Source organism: Ammodytes marinus, assembly GCF_949987685.1.
Source record: "Ammodytes marinus genome assembly, chromosome: 14".
In the NCBI taxonomy this organism is placed as follows: Eukaryota; Metazoa; Chordata; class Actinopteri; order Uranoscopiformes; family Ammodytidae; genus Ammodytes; species Ammodytes marinus.
Window position 1 is genome coordinate 9401967 of NC_137218.1, and position 18215 is coordinate 9420181.

The 18215-nt window shown below is 39.3% G+C and overlaps 1 protein-coding gene across 1 annotated transcript in view; it reads left to right on the forward strand.

The window, feature by feature from the left end:
* fstl4 (follistatin-like 4) overlaps positions 1-18215 on the forward strand; it is a gene marked incomplete at both ends in the record, with an annotated part of 163849 nt that overhangs the window by 100615 nt on the left and 45019 nt on the right. Inside the window, 2 exons of the mRNA XM_080041240.1 lie at positions 1577-1767; positions 4423-4543. Of these exons, the coding sequence (XP_079897366.1) occupies positions 1577-1767; positions 4423-4543 (312 nt within the window). The remainder of the gene's footprint in view (positions 1-1576; positions 1768-4422; positions 4544-18215) is intronic.

Consider the following 18215-nt stretch of genomic DNA (forward strand, 5'->3'; position numbering starts at 1 on the left):
GAAAGACTGTTCACCACTATGTATTTGATTACAGAATCTGAGTTCTATAAAGTAGAGGTCCTCCGAACCTAAACCCAATGAGCTACATAGGTTTGTGCATGCTCTCTCTCACTCCTGTACGCAATTCATCAAAGCAAGTGATGACGACCCCAAAATAGTTTTTCCAACAGCAATGAAATTGTCTATTCTTCCATCCTGAAGAAATTCACAACTTGTAAATCAAATAACCTCCCATGTATTAATCCACAGCTCTAAATAGTGCCTATCAAAGTCATTAAATACCAATGTAACTCCTTCAGTGTCTGGTCAAGCACTTGGGAAGAGTCAGTGTATATTACTTTCATTGAGGACCTAATCATGGGTCACCTTGAGCTTGTATTTGACATGTGGAAACATATTGCACACCGGGAAACCCTTTGTTTGTTTATTTGTGTGTACATAAGCATAAGGATGAAAATATGTGCATCTTTAATCTGGACTTAAACATCGAGTATCACTGCAGGGGATATTGTCTTTGTCAGTTGTCCTAACAACTGTAGATATCTGCTGTTGCAGTACTTCCCCCACTGCTACAAGTTTGTAACCAAAAATGGGAGCACATTTTATTGAGTCTTTTTTTTTTAGGTCCATCATGTCTACTGATTGTGAATGAATTAGCTTTTAATAGTTTTCTAGTTGTCTGAGGAGCTCAGGCATTGAGATCCATTCTCATGTACTCTCAGAGGGGGGCACTGCAGTGATCAGACAGGAGGACGTTCAGCTAATGATTTATTCATATCAGAGAGGTCTTTTCTTCAAATATTTTGTTCTATAATAACCATGCCACGGCCTTGTACTTAGCCCCCTCCTCCCTCCCGCCCTCCCATCACCCCATATGCTGTCATCAGGCTCAGGTGAAACATAGGCAGAAATGCAAGAGAAAAAGTTCAAAGGAAAACTTTGTCTTTTTTCTCCCTCTCTGTATCTGGCACCTATTTGCCTGTGCTCTCCATTTGGAATAAAGTCCCTCACAGCATGCTGGGACAGACGTGTCTTGCATAATTATTGATTTTGAGTGCAAAGAAGAAGAAGAAAAAAACTGTGCTGCCCGTGATTAATTTGTGGTCTGTCTCATTTCCTCTGCACATCCTTGTCTCGGCAGATAGAGAATGGGGAGCTAGAGAGAGAGACCCAGTTTGGTTTGAATCATGAGCCCTGATCCACTAGCAAAGCAGGAGAGAGAAGAGGCTAGCAAGGGTCTAAATGAGGATGTTTACCTTTTTGTTTTCATGTTGTTTGCAAGGATTACTTGTAATTAATTAGGCCCCTGCGACGAAAAGCTGTCAGACAAATTATGCAAAGGAAAAAAACAACGTAATTTTGTTTTAAATGTAAACACCCAAGGACACACACATCCATACACACATGCACACACTATCTATCCTGCTTGCTCTTTCTCCTCTCGTCACTCTATAGAACGTACAAAGACATATAATCCAATTTGCAGCCACACTCCTAAGGCCTTGGCTTATACAATATAAATGAGGTTAATTGAAATGTAATTTTCTTCCATATCTTGTGTGTTTTGCTCTCGTAGGCAATGCGTGCACCATGTCAGAGTACAACAAGCTGAAGAGCATGCTGCTGGATATGCAACCCAAAGTGCTGAAGACTGGAGAGCAGAGCCAGCAGAGAGACATGGAGAAGAAGAGAGCGCTGGTGGACGCCATGTTTAAATACCTGGACGTGGATATGGACGGCCGGCTGGTCAGCGATGAGTTGGAAAAGGTGGGTATCAAGAGGAGATAGGCTGAGTAATAAGATAGCTGTGTGGTTGGTCGGACAAAAGGTATGGGTTGATTTGAGGAAACATACACCTCCTTGCAAAGGTCTTGGAAGGGTTGTTGGATGCGTTATCTGAGTACCGTCCATGTTTTGGAGCTGTTTTCCTGAACTTGAAGAGCACTTTTAAACATGGTTAGAGTATGTGAGAATGTGAAATCCACAAAATCATAGATTTAGAAGCTCATCCAAGACATTTTCAGTTCAAGGGGAAAATAATATGATTTGAACGCATTTTTGGGGGAAATGATGGCAATACAATTGGGGACAATATTTAAAAAAAAAATGTTTCCAATATAATTTTTATTGTATTGAATATTTTATGGAATGGGCTCACATTGGGAAACATTCGAAAAAAAAATGTCTTCATTGTGTGTCTCCCCACAGGTATAATTACTGAGTAAGTGACATGTGGCTGGAGGATTTATTGTTGTTGTTTAACAATAAAAAATGTTTACAGAGGTTATTTTCCCCACAGGTTCTAATGGGGGAACGGTGGGGGGAAACAATAGAGAGGATTGGCATTGACATTTGTAACAGGAAGGAAATGAAATTATCGCAGGCATCATCTGGTATCACGAAATGGCCATTGAAGAGGGATGTTAATTAGACTCCTCCTCCCAACCATTCCAATGATCTCTGTGACTTCTGCCAGAATGCAGTCCGCCATGCTTTGAGTCACTGCTGAATCCAGGCTGCAACAATGAACAATTAAATGGTGATATGGATATGGAATGGCTGTATGATGCAAAAGAAAAACACATTTAATTGAATTTGAAAATGAATATGGGCAATTGAATATAGTCTCGGAAATCCTGCTAATTCATCTTTTGTCGTCGCACTGCATTTGTACATAAAAAAACATGCTTTGTCCCCTTTTCAAATCAAAAAAAGACAAAGTGATTTTTGGCCTAATTCTAGCAGCAGACGGGAATAATGAAAAAAGCTCTTTCTGGCAGAGCTGCACTCAAAAAGATCCGGCATAAGATTTTGATCAATCACAGCTGGCAATTACCAATGCTGCCATGTTGGCCAGGAAATCATTAGATAAGACATTATAATCCTTTAGGAATTCATAAATCCAGTTTCACAGAGATAATGCTTTTAGGGATCAAAAGAATTCAAAGATGAATTCCAGTCCTCCATCCAAACTCTCTCTCTCTCTCTCTCTCTCTCTCTATCTCTCTCTCTCTTTCTCTCTCTCTCTCTCTCTCCATATATCTATTGTCACAGATGTTCTTAGAGGCTTAAGTAGTGTACTTTGGGCTTGAAAATATTCTATTTAAACGCCCCAGGCCAGATCAGTCTGAGTCAGTGGACACACATGGTTGCAGTCCGACGAAGGCAGCAACAAGGGGGTAAAAAGTTTGTCACATCCCTTAATCCGCCATGTCACTTAAGCAGCTCCATATAGAAATCAAAGGCAATGAACAAGCCTGGGGTCTATATTTTTACACTTGGAATTCATAGTTGATGGAATTAAGCTTGGGACCTACAGTAGCTCATAATAGTAGCGGCAAAAAAACTTAAATGAAAACAATCAAATTGTCTTCAAATTGTGTAACTGTAATAAAGAAATAATAGCAGCTTTGTAGTGCGAAATTCAGTGGACATAGAAGGTAGCTTCCCAGTTGTTACTTTCTTAGGTTATAATAACGATGAGGTGATTCTTCTGTTCATCTCCCTTAAACTTCACCTATTCAAAGGTAGTTCCCTTGGAAAATACACACTGCTAACGTGGAAGGGAGGGCTCATGAATGACAAACACAGTTGGGGAGAGTGGTGCATCTTTTCGAGGTGGAACATCTTTGACGGAACCTAGGTGCAGCGTGCAAGTAAAGCAGACAGATTCCTAAAATGGCAAGCATACAGGAAACATCAAATACATGACGGATGACATGTTTATCCCATTGAAACAGAATGAAAGTACTCTCCGAATGACTTGGTTTCTATGATTCAGGCGTATATGTACATATAGGCGTTTTCCTTGTGGCAGAAATATTATTGTTATTATTGGTGGAATAAAAATGGCAAACTATATTCCGGTTTGGCAATGACTCATTCTTGAAGCACTTGGAACAGCAACATTTAAAAAGCTTTCATGAGAACGCTGCACTTTGGATTCAATCACTATTATGTTGTATCCTTTTTATAAGTGAGAGCTGTAAATGTCACACAATAAACATTCATTCAAACGTGCAAACAGAATAGGCAAATGTACAGTTCTAATGACATGAAGAATTTTACAATTCTACACTTCAGTACTTTAAGAGCAGCTGGTCATATGAAAAAATGTCACCAAGGCTACCCTATTAGAGGAATACTGAAATGGTAAATGTGAGTGGTATCTCACCTTAGAAATGTCATGTTCACATGTATATAACTGAATGTGTATAATGTGGTTCTATATAACAGCAGATAGCGTTGAATACAAAATATAAAAGCCAGAGAGAAACCATAGTAAAGGTTATGATAAGGTGTCAGCATTTTTTAGCTGTGAATGATAGTTTCCTTCATCACCTGCCTTTCTACAATTTTACCATGAAGGTTTTCTTTTTCTGCAATATAATAAAAAATGCCATGTGTCTTTGTGTGGGTTAGATCTCTATGAAGGAGCACCTGGAGGACAGCCTACTGGAGTGCACCATGCAGGACCTGCTGCGCTATGACGACTACAACAACGATGGACACCTGAGCCTCCACGAGTTCTACACAGCTTTCCGTGAGTCTTTAGTCCGTCAAAATGTTGCTGTTTTTTCTGCTGTGCATTTGTTGCTAGCACTTCACTTAGTTCGTACTCCTCCCATCCTGTCAGCCTCTCTTCACAGTGGCCATCATGGTGAAAGTGTTCCAGCCACAGATAAATTGATAATTGCGCACTAGCCCATGTGCCCAGACCCAGCACTGATTATAGCATCTGCAGCAGCCATAATAGCCTTTGGGCTCTAGGCTGAGCGGCAGCTGAGAGCCAGGTTCCACCTTATTAGGACCAACAATCATAATTCCACCACCAATGCTTCCAAGCATCAGCATAAAAATTGCCGGATGCCATAGCAACCTGCTGAAACTCACATTTTCCAACTTTCCAACTTTCCAATGTCCTTTTTTGTCTTTTACTCTTCCCTATTTTACTTCAAGTTGCAAAATCGGCATCCAACATGGCCGATAAAGGTGATGAATCCAGCAGTTAGCTAGTGGCAGGTGGCCATTTCTAAGGCTCTACCTTCAGCTTGTGTAGGTCCATTAAACCTCACCACTAATTTACTATCTTAATGACTGATTTTAGTGGACACCATCTTGCCATCATTCTGTTATACCCCCCCCTTACCTTCCAGATGGGAAGTGGGTAGACATGGCATTTGTACTATACACCTACAGGCCTGCCTGTATAGGATTCCAGACCGTGTTTGTCAATGCATTTTATGTTTGACAAGCAGATGAAGGAATGGTGTGGGACCAATGAAACAAGCCATTGATTAGATGAAGCTCAAGGTTAACTGTTTGGCCACTGAAAGGCAAATCCAATGGGGAGTCATTAGTTTGAAGGGGCGCATCTGGTCTTTTATCTAGATAATGTTGATTGTGTTGAAATTTGCAAGTTTTAATGTAAGTGTGGATGTGTGTGCAATTTCCTGGGATGCAGTCAGTGCTCTGCCCAGTGAGTGGTTTGGGAGGCAGAGCAGCCAGGAATCACAGGTGTGTTTAGCTGGGTGGAAATTTTCAATATGGTCACACACTTGGACAGTAGATTAGCAATTTCTGACCTAAATGATGTGAAAATACATTTTGCCCTGTTTGGTATTCCATGGTCAACTCAGTGGTTTGATCTCAGGCAAAACATTTGAAACACAAGGTTTATTCATGTTTGGGAGACCCTATAGCTCAAAGCAAAGGGCTATATGTACCCAGCAATATATCTTTAGTTTCCATGGCTCTCCTCAGTTGATACCTTCTGACTTCAACTTTGATGTTAGAATCAAACCCTTGTGGCCTTTTCCCAGAAAGAGAACTCCAGCTTCATTGTTGCTCTCCCAGTCATTGAACTTTAGGTGTTACCGAACTCTAATTGTGTAGTCTTGGCCCCTGTGTTGCCTTTGCTTTATTTACTGTATAAATCTTGACAAGTACACAATCCACAAAGACCAGTTCTGTTGCCTTCCAAACCTGTTTTTATCATTATTTGTTTCACCACAAATTGCATAGAGGAGAAAAAGCTTAGAGAATACTCCGGAGATGATTTAATTTTTATTGATTTTCACCGTTATTCTACCTTTTACAAGTCGGGCCGGTTGTTTTTACAGTATGTACTTAATTTTACTTTTCTCCACTGCCCTCCTCGGCACGTACATAAACAAGTTTGTTAAGTCACATAAGGATATTTTATCCTGTCCTGTCACTCACCTAATTAATCTCTCTTTTAAACGTAGTCTTTTTCCTGATGACTGGAAATGTGCCATTGTCACACCTGTTTTTAAATCTGGAGACCGCCTTGAAGCTAGTAACTATCGACCTATAAGCATACTGCCAGTATTTTCAAAAATTGCTGAAAAGGTTGTCATTGAACAACTGACCTCATTTCTTAACACCAGCAATTTTGGTCTACATTGTATGCAATTTGGTTTTAGAGCGAACCATTCAACCGAGACTGCCTCCTTACATTTAATAGAGCAAATTAAATCACGGCTCGATAAAGGCGGAGTAGTTGGTGCTGTATGTTTAGACCTGCGTAAAGCATTTGATACAGTTAACCACAGTGTCTTAATATCAAAACTTTCTAAATTTAATTTTTCGCCTAGAGCTCTGGCTTGGATGTCGTCATATTTATCAAACAGGAGGCAATGTGTTAAAGTCTGTGATGCACAGTCCAGTTACAGGACATGTACTATGGGAGTCCCACAAGGCTCGGTATTAGGTCCTTTATTATTTAGTCTTTATATTAATGATCTTGCTGAACAGTGTGCTGACGTCGATCTGCAGATGTATGCAGATGACACTGTTGTTCATGTACATGCTAAAACAGCTGACTTAGCAGCTGCTAAGTTAACAACTGCACTGGAGAGAATCACTCTTTGGCTTGATCAATCATGTTTGAGTTTAAATGTAAACAAAACAAAATGTATGTTTTTTTCTAAAACCATGGTACAAATCCCTGATGTTGAGATTCTCATTAAAGGTGAACAAATTGATATAGTTACTGAATTTAAATATCTTGGCCTGTTTCTGGATCCAAATTTAAAATTTAAGAAACATGTCAAAAAAATGGTTAAAACCATAAAATACAATTTAGTTAATTTTAAACACATCAGAAATTGTCTCTCTCTGGATGCAGCCAAGATATTTATGCACGCCATGATTTTGTCCCGCATGTCATATTGTATCACCTGCTGGGGGCAGGCTGGTGAATCTACTTTGAGACCTCTGGAGTCTTTATACAAACAAACCTTAAAAACACTGGACAAAAAGCCAATTCGTTATCATCATTGTAGGATACTTGAGAAACATGAGTTATTGAGCTTTGAGAATTTTAGGTTATTCGTCAATTTGTGTATGGTCTATACAATTTTAAATGGTTTGGCCCCACAGTCATTATGTGTTTTTGTCCACGCTCGCTCGTCAAATTCCATCAGATCCACTAGAATATCCTCCATACGAGATTGTACCATACCATTACGCCGCACTGTAGCGGGGCAATCTGCTTTTTCTGTAAGAGCCACAAACCAGTGGAATACCTTACCTGACGCCGTAAGGGGCAGTAGCTCTCTCAGAGTCTTCAAATCTAACCTAAAAAATCTGTTAAAAGCTGCTCAGCTCTGCAACCACTAATTTGGTCCTTAGACTTGTTTTTTTGTGTGTGGGCGTGGGTGGGATGAGGAAGGTGGGGGGAGTTGCACGCAGACGTGTGTAGCCATGTTGTTGTGGTGTTTTATCCCTGTATACTAATAATCTGTCTTGTTACTGTGTTGTATTTTTGTGACCTGCCAAGGGACTACAGATGCAAATTAGCTTAAAGCTATAATCTGGTATAGTGCATCAAATGGCAACATTTATGTTCTAACTGTACATTGTCCCTTTTAAATAAAGATTTAAAAAAAAAATAAAAAAAATAGATTCTACGTAAACACCTATTCCTTTCTCCAAGAGTATGGATTTATAATTACAATCAAAGTATATTGCTAACTTAATATTACACAAACATAACTTACTGGGAGACAGGCAGACAGCATTTGTGACTCCGACAGAAGGTTTTTCATTCTAATCAGTATAGACATGGAATGATCCTTAAATCCTAAATGATCAGTTGTATAAGGAACCAACAGTATGTATGATAAAGAGTACTGTTGGGGAATAACGCCACTCATTTCATCCACACTGTCCCATTTTAATTCAATAAATATTAGCACTGTCAGATCAGGTCTGGAGGCCATTTTGGGACACATTTCTATCAGGCTTATTTATTGATTTCAAAATGTTCTTATTCACACTGCTTATCAGAGGTCTTGAGGGATTGCCCATTTGTATTGACAGAATATAAACCTACAATTTGAAAATCAAACCTAACCAATGATTTTTCAATCATTGATAAGTTTAATATTTAATCTATTATTGATTTTTAGAAAATATGTGGTCAATTCCCATCACATAGTCCCAGAACCCAAATGGGACATCTTGGAATCAATGCTGCCTGTTGCAGAAAGAATCCAAACTAATTCCTGTTGACTTTCTCACTCAGACAGCCTCGTAGAATCTATAAACTAGTGTACATATAGATACACCAACCTTAGCCAGTCCCATCCCGATAAAATGAACGCCCTTCTATTGATAGGTGTGAGGTATTTTCGTCTTTTTTTTGTCGAACAGTCTCTGTTTATTTTACCACACAGTGAGTTGTATCAGACTGTTAATTACCTTCATTGGGTATTCCAGTCAGCTCTACAGAGATTTAAATGAAATCCTCCTCCTCTCCTTTAGCTGTTTCACCCTCAAGTTTTAATAGAGGTTTCTGCCTTTTTATCTTTCGAAAATATTTAAGCTGTTCTTCACAAGTTTTTCTCTCCAGGAGTCATTACTTACATTATTAAATCTGCTGTTGTTCACCCCCTACTGAAAATATATCTGATCTTGACGTTTCCTTATAATCTTTTACTATATTAAATATCGTACTGGAGAAAGTGGTATATATTCTCAGTTAATATCCCTTATGCATGTCTACTCACTTTGAAAAGTTTCAGTTTGATTTTTTGAATTCACAATAAAAAAAAACTGCACTTCTAAAAGTTTTAAAGTGGACATATTATGAAAAACCTTTAAAAAAAGCAGAATGCATTTCACCTTCCCAGCATGTATTTCAGCCAATCACAATGCATTTTAATCAGTCACGTCTTGACATCTTCTAAAACACACTCCCAAACTCTAATTTCTATACTGTTGCCCATATTACAAATCATTGTTTCTCTCACCACATTGGACCCCATTCATTCTGAGGTTTAAATCGATTACATACAAATAAAGAGCTTTTTCTTCTATTACAGCAGGAATGAGTAATCAACACTGCCTTTGCCATAATAGATCATAAGAGATATATACACAATGGCTCTAAATCAGCTCTGTAGATGCCTTATGGTGTATGGTTTCAGAGATTTCCTAACATTTATAATAGTGTCAATGCTGTGCAGGAGTGGCCTGTACAAGTGACCTTTGTATCGGGATTTGAACCACTGTAATTAAATCATAATAAATGTGCTGGAATTTGCCTCGCAGACGTTGGCACCGGAGCCGAGATAATTTAACATTAACTGTTCGGTATATTACAACAGTGCTTTGGCGCTGGAGCTGATAGGTGAGCAGGCTTGTTGAGAGATATCAGCAGCCTGCAGATGTAATATATATGGTTACACAAGGTCAGCGCTCCTTTGTGGATACACGTGTAGTATATAAAGCTGCTCCGCGGTGATACATAGACTGCATGTGCATTATGTATGGTAACTAACCTTTTTGTAAACGTGCCGTCAGAGATATGCTGTGCTAGACTTCATATTATTGGCTTTCACACCGTTTGTGGAGTTCAGCACAGCTTATACATTATATATTTATATATATATATTCACTGAATAAACTGTTAAACCATTTGTCCTTGTAGCTGCAAGGTAGATGATCCAGGTTCCACTGGAAAGCAACTCAGTTGAACATAGAGTATGGTAATACTTCAGTTTTATTCATCGACTCTCAGTGGTATTGTATTGCGTAAATATATTCCTATCAGTTTACTAAATTAATCTTTTTTTACTCAAATTTTTCCAAGTCTGAGATTTCAAGGTAGAATAGTCTCTTATTGAAGGTGTTATGTAAAGGTTAACTGTAATTGAGAATTGAATTAATGCTTTTGTTGACTATAATTAATGTGTTACACACCAATATGCCCGGCCCACATGGACTTACAGCATGGTGTTACAGACTGTAGCTACTCAAAAGTTTGTTTGTGATATATAGTGTCATATAGGAACTGGTAGATTTTGGGTGGTATGCAGATGAATGGAGGAGAGAATAGTTTGCTTGGTGAGCAACACAGGTGCGACTTTTAGTCAACATTAGTCAATGCTGAACGCTGTAAGTAGGATTCATTACACACCCACGCCAGGTACATACCGCTACAGCATTAGTGGCTGTTACCCTTCAATTTACCCTTTTTACTCAGTTTGTGATTACAGTGTAAAACTTAAACGTTTTCACTCATGCATACATGTCTGGAGCCACCAACACCTGCGGAGAACAGCATAAAAACAGCAGAGCAAAGTTAAACAATAATTCTTTAAGCTTCAGTACAGCAGCGGGGCAGCAGGAAGATGGTGGGAAGTTTAAAAGAAAGGTGAGGAGAAACGTGAAGAAGAAACAATAACTTTACATTAATTAATATTCTTAACTTTCAGTCCTCTCTTTGATTCATTTCGTTATCAATAGCTATTTAATCCACCACAATTCTTATTTATTTTTTAAAGATTTGAATAAACAATACTTAAAAATGTGTTTCTTACCTTTATTTTCTTCCTTGTAGTTATTGATATTTGAACAGCAATCCAATGGCATTTTTAATACAACTTAGCTTTTTGTTTCCCAATTTCCTCTAAAGTAAATTGGAATAATAGAGATTTACTAGAGTGTGCAACAATAACGTTGTGGACCTTGTAAGTGTTTGTTAAGAGAACCATTAGTAGCAGTGGAATGATCCAGTGGTCCTGTTTCACACAGCGAGGGATATCTAATTATGACCATATTATTGTTCCTCCATGTTTCTCCCACATGGAGTGTGTCCCCTGCAAGCTTGTCGTCTTCGTTTCTCTCAACATTCTTCCTCCATTGTGAGACCATTTGTTTTCCATGGCTGCTGTTAATAGTCAAATGATATGGAGATGCTGTGCGGCAGTGCCAGGGCCACTCGGCTAATTAATCAGGAGAGTGAAGTAGTAAAGATTGAGATGGGAAGGCGAGTGAATGCTATGAAGAGGAGGAACAGAGGGAATGGAATGGAGGAAGAGGAGAATATCATGTGGAGATTCAGTGAAGGGCTGAGGGGGGGGGGGGAGATAAGAGCTGGTGGTGGTAGAAGAATAGCCTCTCTCTTTCTCTCTTTCTCTCTCTCTGGAGGGGAATCGCCGGCAGCAAAAAAGGAGTGGAAAAATTTGAAAAAGAGCAGCCAGGGAAAGAAAGAAAGGTCAGCACGGCTGTAGGTTGGAAAAAGGGATGTATACTGCTGTAGGTTGGAAAAAGGGATGTATACTGTGTGTGTGTGTGTGTGTGTGTGTGTGTGTGTGTGTGTGTGTGTCTATCTCTGTGTCTGTCTGTGTCTCTGTCTCTGTGTCTTCGCTGTGTGTTGAAGCATGAGAGTGTGTTTATTTGTATTGGTTAATGTGATTGTGTATGTATCGATCTGAAAGTGTTTGTCTATATTTGGGCAAGGTGTCTTCATTTACGTGTGTGTGTGTGTGTGTGTGTGTGTGTGTGTGTGTGTGTGCGCATGAGTACTGAACTGTATGTTTCTCTTAATGGCACTTTGGTTAAGTTTAGGTAAAGACTGGTTTTCATTTCAATGTTAACTAATTAAACATATCTTATCTGGTTTGTTTATTAACTATAGACTTTTCCTGCATTTAACCTAGGCAGGACATCTCCTTAACCATAACCAAGTGTTTTAAGTGCCTTAATGTGAGCTTGACGAAGTCTAATAGAACTGTCCTTGCAATGAGTAAGTAATGGATGACAAATGCGAATACTTTGTAGAAAATGTTTTAATTCAATTAAAACATAAAATAACAGCATTAAGTGTTGTAATTGTTGATTTTACACCTACGCCGTATGTCTCCGATGAAGCTCACAGAAAGTAAGATAATGCCTGGCAGCAGCTACCGTCGAGGTTTGCTCTTTTATGTTTCTCAAGTTTGCCCTTAGTCAGCACAAATGATCTTCCTGAGATCAGATATCACTTTTTTACAGCGGGGGCCTGTTGTTCTCTGACAGCCAAGTGGGTGAGAGACCTCCAGCTAGGCTCGTAACAACAAAGTGACTTTGAAATGATGGAGATCTTGGAAGTTTCCTCATGCGCCCACACAATAACATTCTCTCCATCCCCACCTCTCTTTCTCTATTTTTTATCATACCACTTTGCACTTATCTCCCTTTTAACTGTTCCTTTTGCTTCTCTCTCTCTTCCTTTCCTTTCTTCCTTTGCCCACTCTCCCCTAGCTAGTCTCTGCTGCCTCATTACCGCTCAATGGACCCTCACAGCTAATTGCCAGTGTGTATAAGGGGCTTTCTTGCACCTTCCAAGTGCCGTCTCTATTCTAGGGTAATTACCCCAGTGTCAGGTAGCGCTGCTGCAGTAACAGGTGAGGGACTGTTGAGGCTCTTGGTGGCTCTTCTTCCAGGGCTGCACAGAAAGAGAGAGAGAGAGAGACAGAGAGAGATTGATTGATTTTCTTTCAAATGTTGTCTATCTGTTTTTTTCTTGTTTAATATAGTGATCCATGTTGTATTTTATCGATGGTTGGTTTGCTTCTGGAATAAGATGGTCGTTAATGTTAATTTAAATTAAATTTGGTTGCACAACCCAGTGCTAATGAAACAACCTTTTAACGACACCCTGCGTCTTTAATGAGATGTATTTTTTTCCTGTGGAAATTAGATACAGTATATTGATGGCACATAAAGCAAAGTGTAAACCAATGGTGTACCAGTTATGGAGAAGAAGGCAGTTTTATTTCATTGGGTCAGAGGGGCAGCATTGTTTTCATTGTTTTTAATTAGTCTACATTCCACACATGTACACATTGCATATCAACACTACACAACATTAGTTAAAGTGATTAGGCAAACCCTTGCTGAGATGGTCTGTTGAAAGCATCGAATATATTAGCAGCATTCGTGAGCATACTCATGTACGTTATGTACACATGCGTATACATTCATACGGTATACAGTCACGCAAAATACTCACATAACTTGTGAGTTGTCATCAATCAGTCTGTTTCCACAAAAGTAAAATAGTGAGAAGATGCCTACCGAGTTGTCATGGCAACATTGTCTGTCTCTTTAAATGTGTAATATTTTATTAAATTAGAAATAAAAGACAACATTCAGGCAGTGTCTGTTACGGCCAGTCATACATACAGCAACAACAATTAACTGTCTGGGCAGCACTTACTTTTTTCATTCAGATGCACAAAGGATATCTAGAGACGGTGGGCTTTTCCATGTAATTACAATGTCTAGCTGGGGACCTTTTGGTTTCCTGTCTCATTTCCTGTCACCTTTGCCTGCTATCAAAATAAAGCTAAAATGCCCCCAATGCATACTTAAAAACAAATAGTTTGACATTTTGGGAAATAGGTTTATTCGCTTACTTTCTGAGATTTGGAGGAGTCGATCAATACCAATCTCATGTCTGGGAGTTCCGTATGGAGCCGGAGCCAGAAGGCAATTAGCTTAGTTTAGCCACTAAAAAGTGGAAGCAAGGGGGAAGTTATACGTGCTGTCATTTTCTTTTGGGTGAACAGCAGCTAGGCAGAGCACGGCAACCACCAGACACTCCAGATTTGATCTGATCCCCGCCTGCTCCTTCTCGTATTTCCCAGTGATATCAATCTTCTCATCCAAATCCCTCAAGAAAGTAAATAAACAGATTTTAGAAAATGGTATTGCTTCATTAATTTTCCTTTAACCTTCACTGACACTTTTCTTATTATTATTAAGTTCCGAGAAATCTAGAACGGTTAGGTCATCAACATCAAACCGGAGGTCACCGTCAATAAGAGGCGGTATTTAAACCCCTTGTGTGTAGAAAGAAGACATCTTCTATGGCAGCACCGCTTCAATTCTTACTTGGACAATACACCTAATAATATTAATTTTGAAAGGAGACTGACCTCTGTATTAGTTATACCCTTTACTGCATGTCAGTAAAGAGTATTACACTGATACGTTACTGTATTTTTTTTTGTTGCAGTAATGATGCATTCAAAACCAGAAGGAATTAACATTCTTGCATTTGTCCCTAGATACCTTTGCATTTATGTTACACTATTTAGCTGATGCGTTCTTAGTCAGTTTAAATGTTTTATGTTTGCAAGCAGTTTGGTAATTAGCGACTGACAAAACTCGCTCTGTTGCTCTACACCACATGTGTCAAACTCAAGGCCCGCGACACGTTTTGATCTGGCCCGCGAATCAATTCGGCCGATTTGAATCAATTCTGAAAAAAAATAAAAACTGTTAGGAAATGTACGTGGCTTACAGCTAGGAATCTGCTGAAAGTTCCACAGCTCAGGATTTTAAGCCATGAATTGATGAAGTTGCATCTAAGAAGAGCTGTCAGTTTTCTCAGGGCTGTAAATAGACTAATATACACTCAACAAAAATATAAATGCAACACTTTTGTTTTTGCTCCCATTTTTCATGAGATGGACTTACAGATCTAAAATTCATTCCAGATACACAATTGTACCATTTCTCTCAAACATTGTTCACAAATCTGTCTAAATGTGTGATAGTGAGCCCTTCTGCTTTGCTGAGATAATCCATCCCACCTCACAGGTGTGCCACATCAAGATGCTGATCTGACATCATGATTAGTGCACAGGTGTACCTTAGACTGTCCACAATAAAAGGCCACCCTGAAATGTGCAGTTTTGTCTCACAGCAAAATGCCACAGATGCCACAAGCATTGAGGGAGCGTGCAATTGGCATGCTGACAGCAGGAATGTCAACCAGATCTGTTGCTCGTGCATTGAATGTTCATTTCTCCACCATAAGCCGTCTCCAGCAACTTCGCACAGCCATTGAAGAGGAGTGGACCAACATTCCACAGGCCACAATTGACAATCTGATAAACTCTATGTGAAGAAGATGTGTTGCACTGCATGAGGCAAATGGTGGTCACACCAGATACTGACTGGTTCTGAGTCCCCAGACCCCCAATAAAGCAAAAAAATGCACATTTCAGAGTGGCCTTTTATTGTGGACAGTCTAAGGCACACCTGTGCACTAATCATGATGTCAGATCAGCATCTTGGATTATCTCAGCAAAGCAGAAGTGCTCACTATCACACATTTAGACAGATTTGTGAACAATGTTTGAGAGAAATGGTACAATTGTGTATCTGTAATGAATTTTAGATCTTTAAGTCCATCTCATGAAAAATGGGAGCAAAAACAAAAGTGTTGCGTTTATATTTTTGTTGAGTGTATGTGGCTAAATAGCATGCTAATATTGATGATTGATTGTGTCAAGTGTCTAAGGATTAATGCCAAAATTATCTGGTTTCTAACTTTTGCTTTAAGTTACAATTTAGCCAACTAGTTAACGTTAGCTAGCTGCTGATAGCCCACCCCTTTCGTTTCCAATGGTGGCTTGGCATTTCATTACCAATGTAAAGTGTCATAAATAGCTAACAATGGTGCTGCGTCATGATTCCTAAAAAAACAAAACATGTGATATGTTTTGAATGTGCAGAAAGTTTTGAAAAATCCAGGAGAATAAATATTGTGGCTCAATCCAGAATGCCTGAGAGCCTTACTGCATTATAGTCCTTTATAATTGTTTCACCAGGAACCTGAATGTTGTCTTTTCCTTTACACAAATTAAGACATTTCCACCATAAATTGATGCCGAAAAGGCACAGATCGGTGGATAAAATTCCACCAGAATACAGGAAATTAAGTGTTTGACATTCAAAAATTTCGGGGGGAGCACCCCCATACCCCCCACCTATAATTTGTCCCCCGAAAATGTTGAAGCGAAAACTAGCCATTGTATGCCGTTTATATACTTACTTAGATATGTTCTTTTTATTTTTCGATTAAAAGGAAGGTATGTCAGTCTAGCCCTTAGTGTGATTATCATATCGTAGACTGGCCCTTTGTGAAAATAAGTTTGACACCCCTGCTCTACACCATTGCGTTTGCTCTCTCCACCTGGATTTATCAAATTCAGACGTGTTCTCCGAGGGATATTGAAACATATTTTTGGAAATATAGTGCATTAATAAATGGAGTAGATGAGGCAAGTTGAAGGAAAGTCAGTATTCCCAAAATCTTAATTAGAGCAGTGAGTAGAGCAAAAAGTATTTAGCATCGCAGATGGATGATGTATAACACTGAAAGAGTTACGAACAAGCCCCGCCCCATCAATTAAATCATACGTTTAGTTGAGGTAACTATTGTACTGACTGCAAAATATGATTCATATTTGAATCATTATGTAATCACCAATGGGATATTTGGGTATGTCATGAATATTTTTGAAACACTTTCCTCAAGTCATTTTAGTTGTGGTAAAGGCTTAATCCAAATCAAACCCCTTACATTGGGGAAACTCTCAGCAGGATTTCTTTGTTGAAAGAACAAAGAGGAGGAAGACAGTCTGCCTCAGTTATGCTAAACATGGTGCAATGAAGTACAAATTGCACTTGCAATTCATTCAACTCTATGGCTCACTCACAGTGGCTGACTAGTGGGCAGATCATGTTGTAACAGACTTCTCACGCTCTGGAACATCATGTAGATCCTTAAGACATGACTTATCATTGGTGACACTCTCCCTGTTCTACCACCCATCTAATATCTCTCATAATTACACATGCAGAATAATCGCATCCAACACTGCTAACAACCCACCCCCCCACCCCTCCCTCCATCCCTTTATCTTCATTTCCGCCCTTCTATCTATCCTTCTTTCATTTCCAACGCTTAAATTTCATCCTTATGTCTCTAATTAGCAATGGAGATGTAAATCCATGCTTTGCAGGGACTCCGGGGGGCTTTGCTTTGACCTATTACCCTTCCCGACATTTCTTTCCTTGGGTCCCCCCGCCCCATCTCTTAGTGGATTTCTTATTCCTTCTCTTCCTCCTTTCTCTTTCTCTTTTCCTCTGCAACCAAAAGGTCCCCAGGGCGTCTAGTGCGTTCCAAGCCGCCATAATTCACAGGCAGCAAGTCCCCTGGCTGTTAGCGGCGCAGCATGTGGTCTGCTTTTATCTCTCTTCTTTAACTCCCTGTCTGGCGAAGGAAATAATTCATTATCATGCCTTTAGTGATTTTTTTCTCTTTCTCTTGCATTTTTGGTGGAACAATCCCCCCCTTTCCCCCCATTGTTTTCTTCTTATTGTAAAACCCACCCCTGCAATTTCAAACAAGTGTGTGTCCAAATGGGTGAGTGTTGGCCTCTACGTTTGTGTGTGCTAACACTAGAGCGGTACTCTTCCTCCCTATTTCTCCCCCGACTAATCTCTTCAACGAAATCCCCTCCAGCATTAACCTTCATCAGCTTTGAAATTGTTCTCGCAATACAAAGGAGATAAACACCGCTGAAAAGGGGGAAAGAAAAAAGAAAAAAAGTGTATTTTTACAGAGATAGGGAGATAGAAAGAGAAAAAATGATTAGCATATTCATAGAAAACAAAACAACCCAACATGGTTAGAGTACATAAGACTGTAATGTGCTTTTATAAGACAATAATGTCTATTAGCAAAAGGCAAAGGGACTGCCTATGTAAACTAGCTTTTAAGCTAACTCGGGTGCATTTTTTTGTTTTTCTCTAAAGAAGGTTACTTAATGTACACTGTCCCCTTTTAAAGTAAAGAATTTGAATTTGACTACATCCTTACTATCAGTATTATCGGGATAACCTCAGCTTGTAGGTTCTCTGCTGCTACAATATTTCTGTGTGAAAATGTAAGAAATATTTCCCACGGATTCACACAGGAGGGAGAGTGTTGTTTTTTCTTTGTGCCAACATCTGTTCGTCGGCACGCTGGTCCAGATGGCTCGGTTGCAGTGATAAGGTTATGTTTTGGTAAGAGTTGTTTTTCTCCTCTGTTAGTACGGTGGAAATGAACAGAGGCCAGC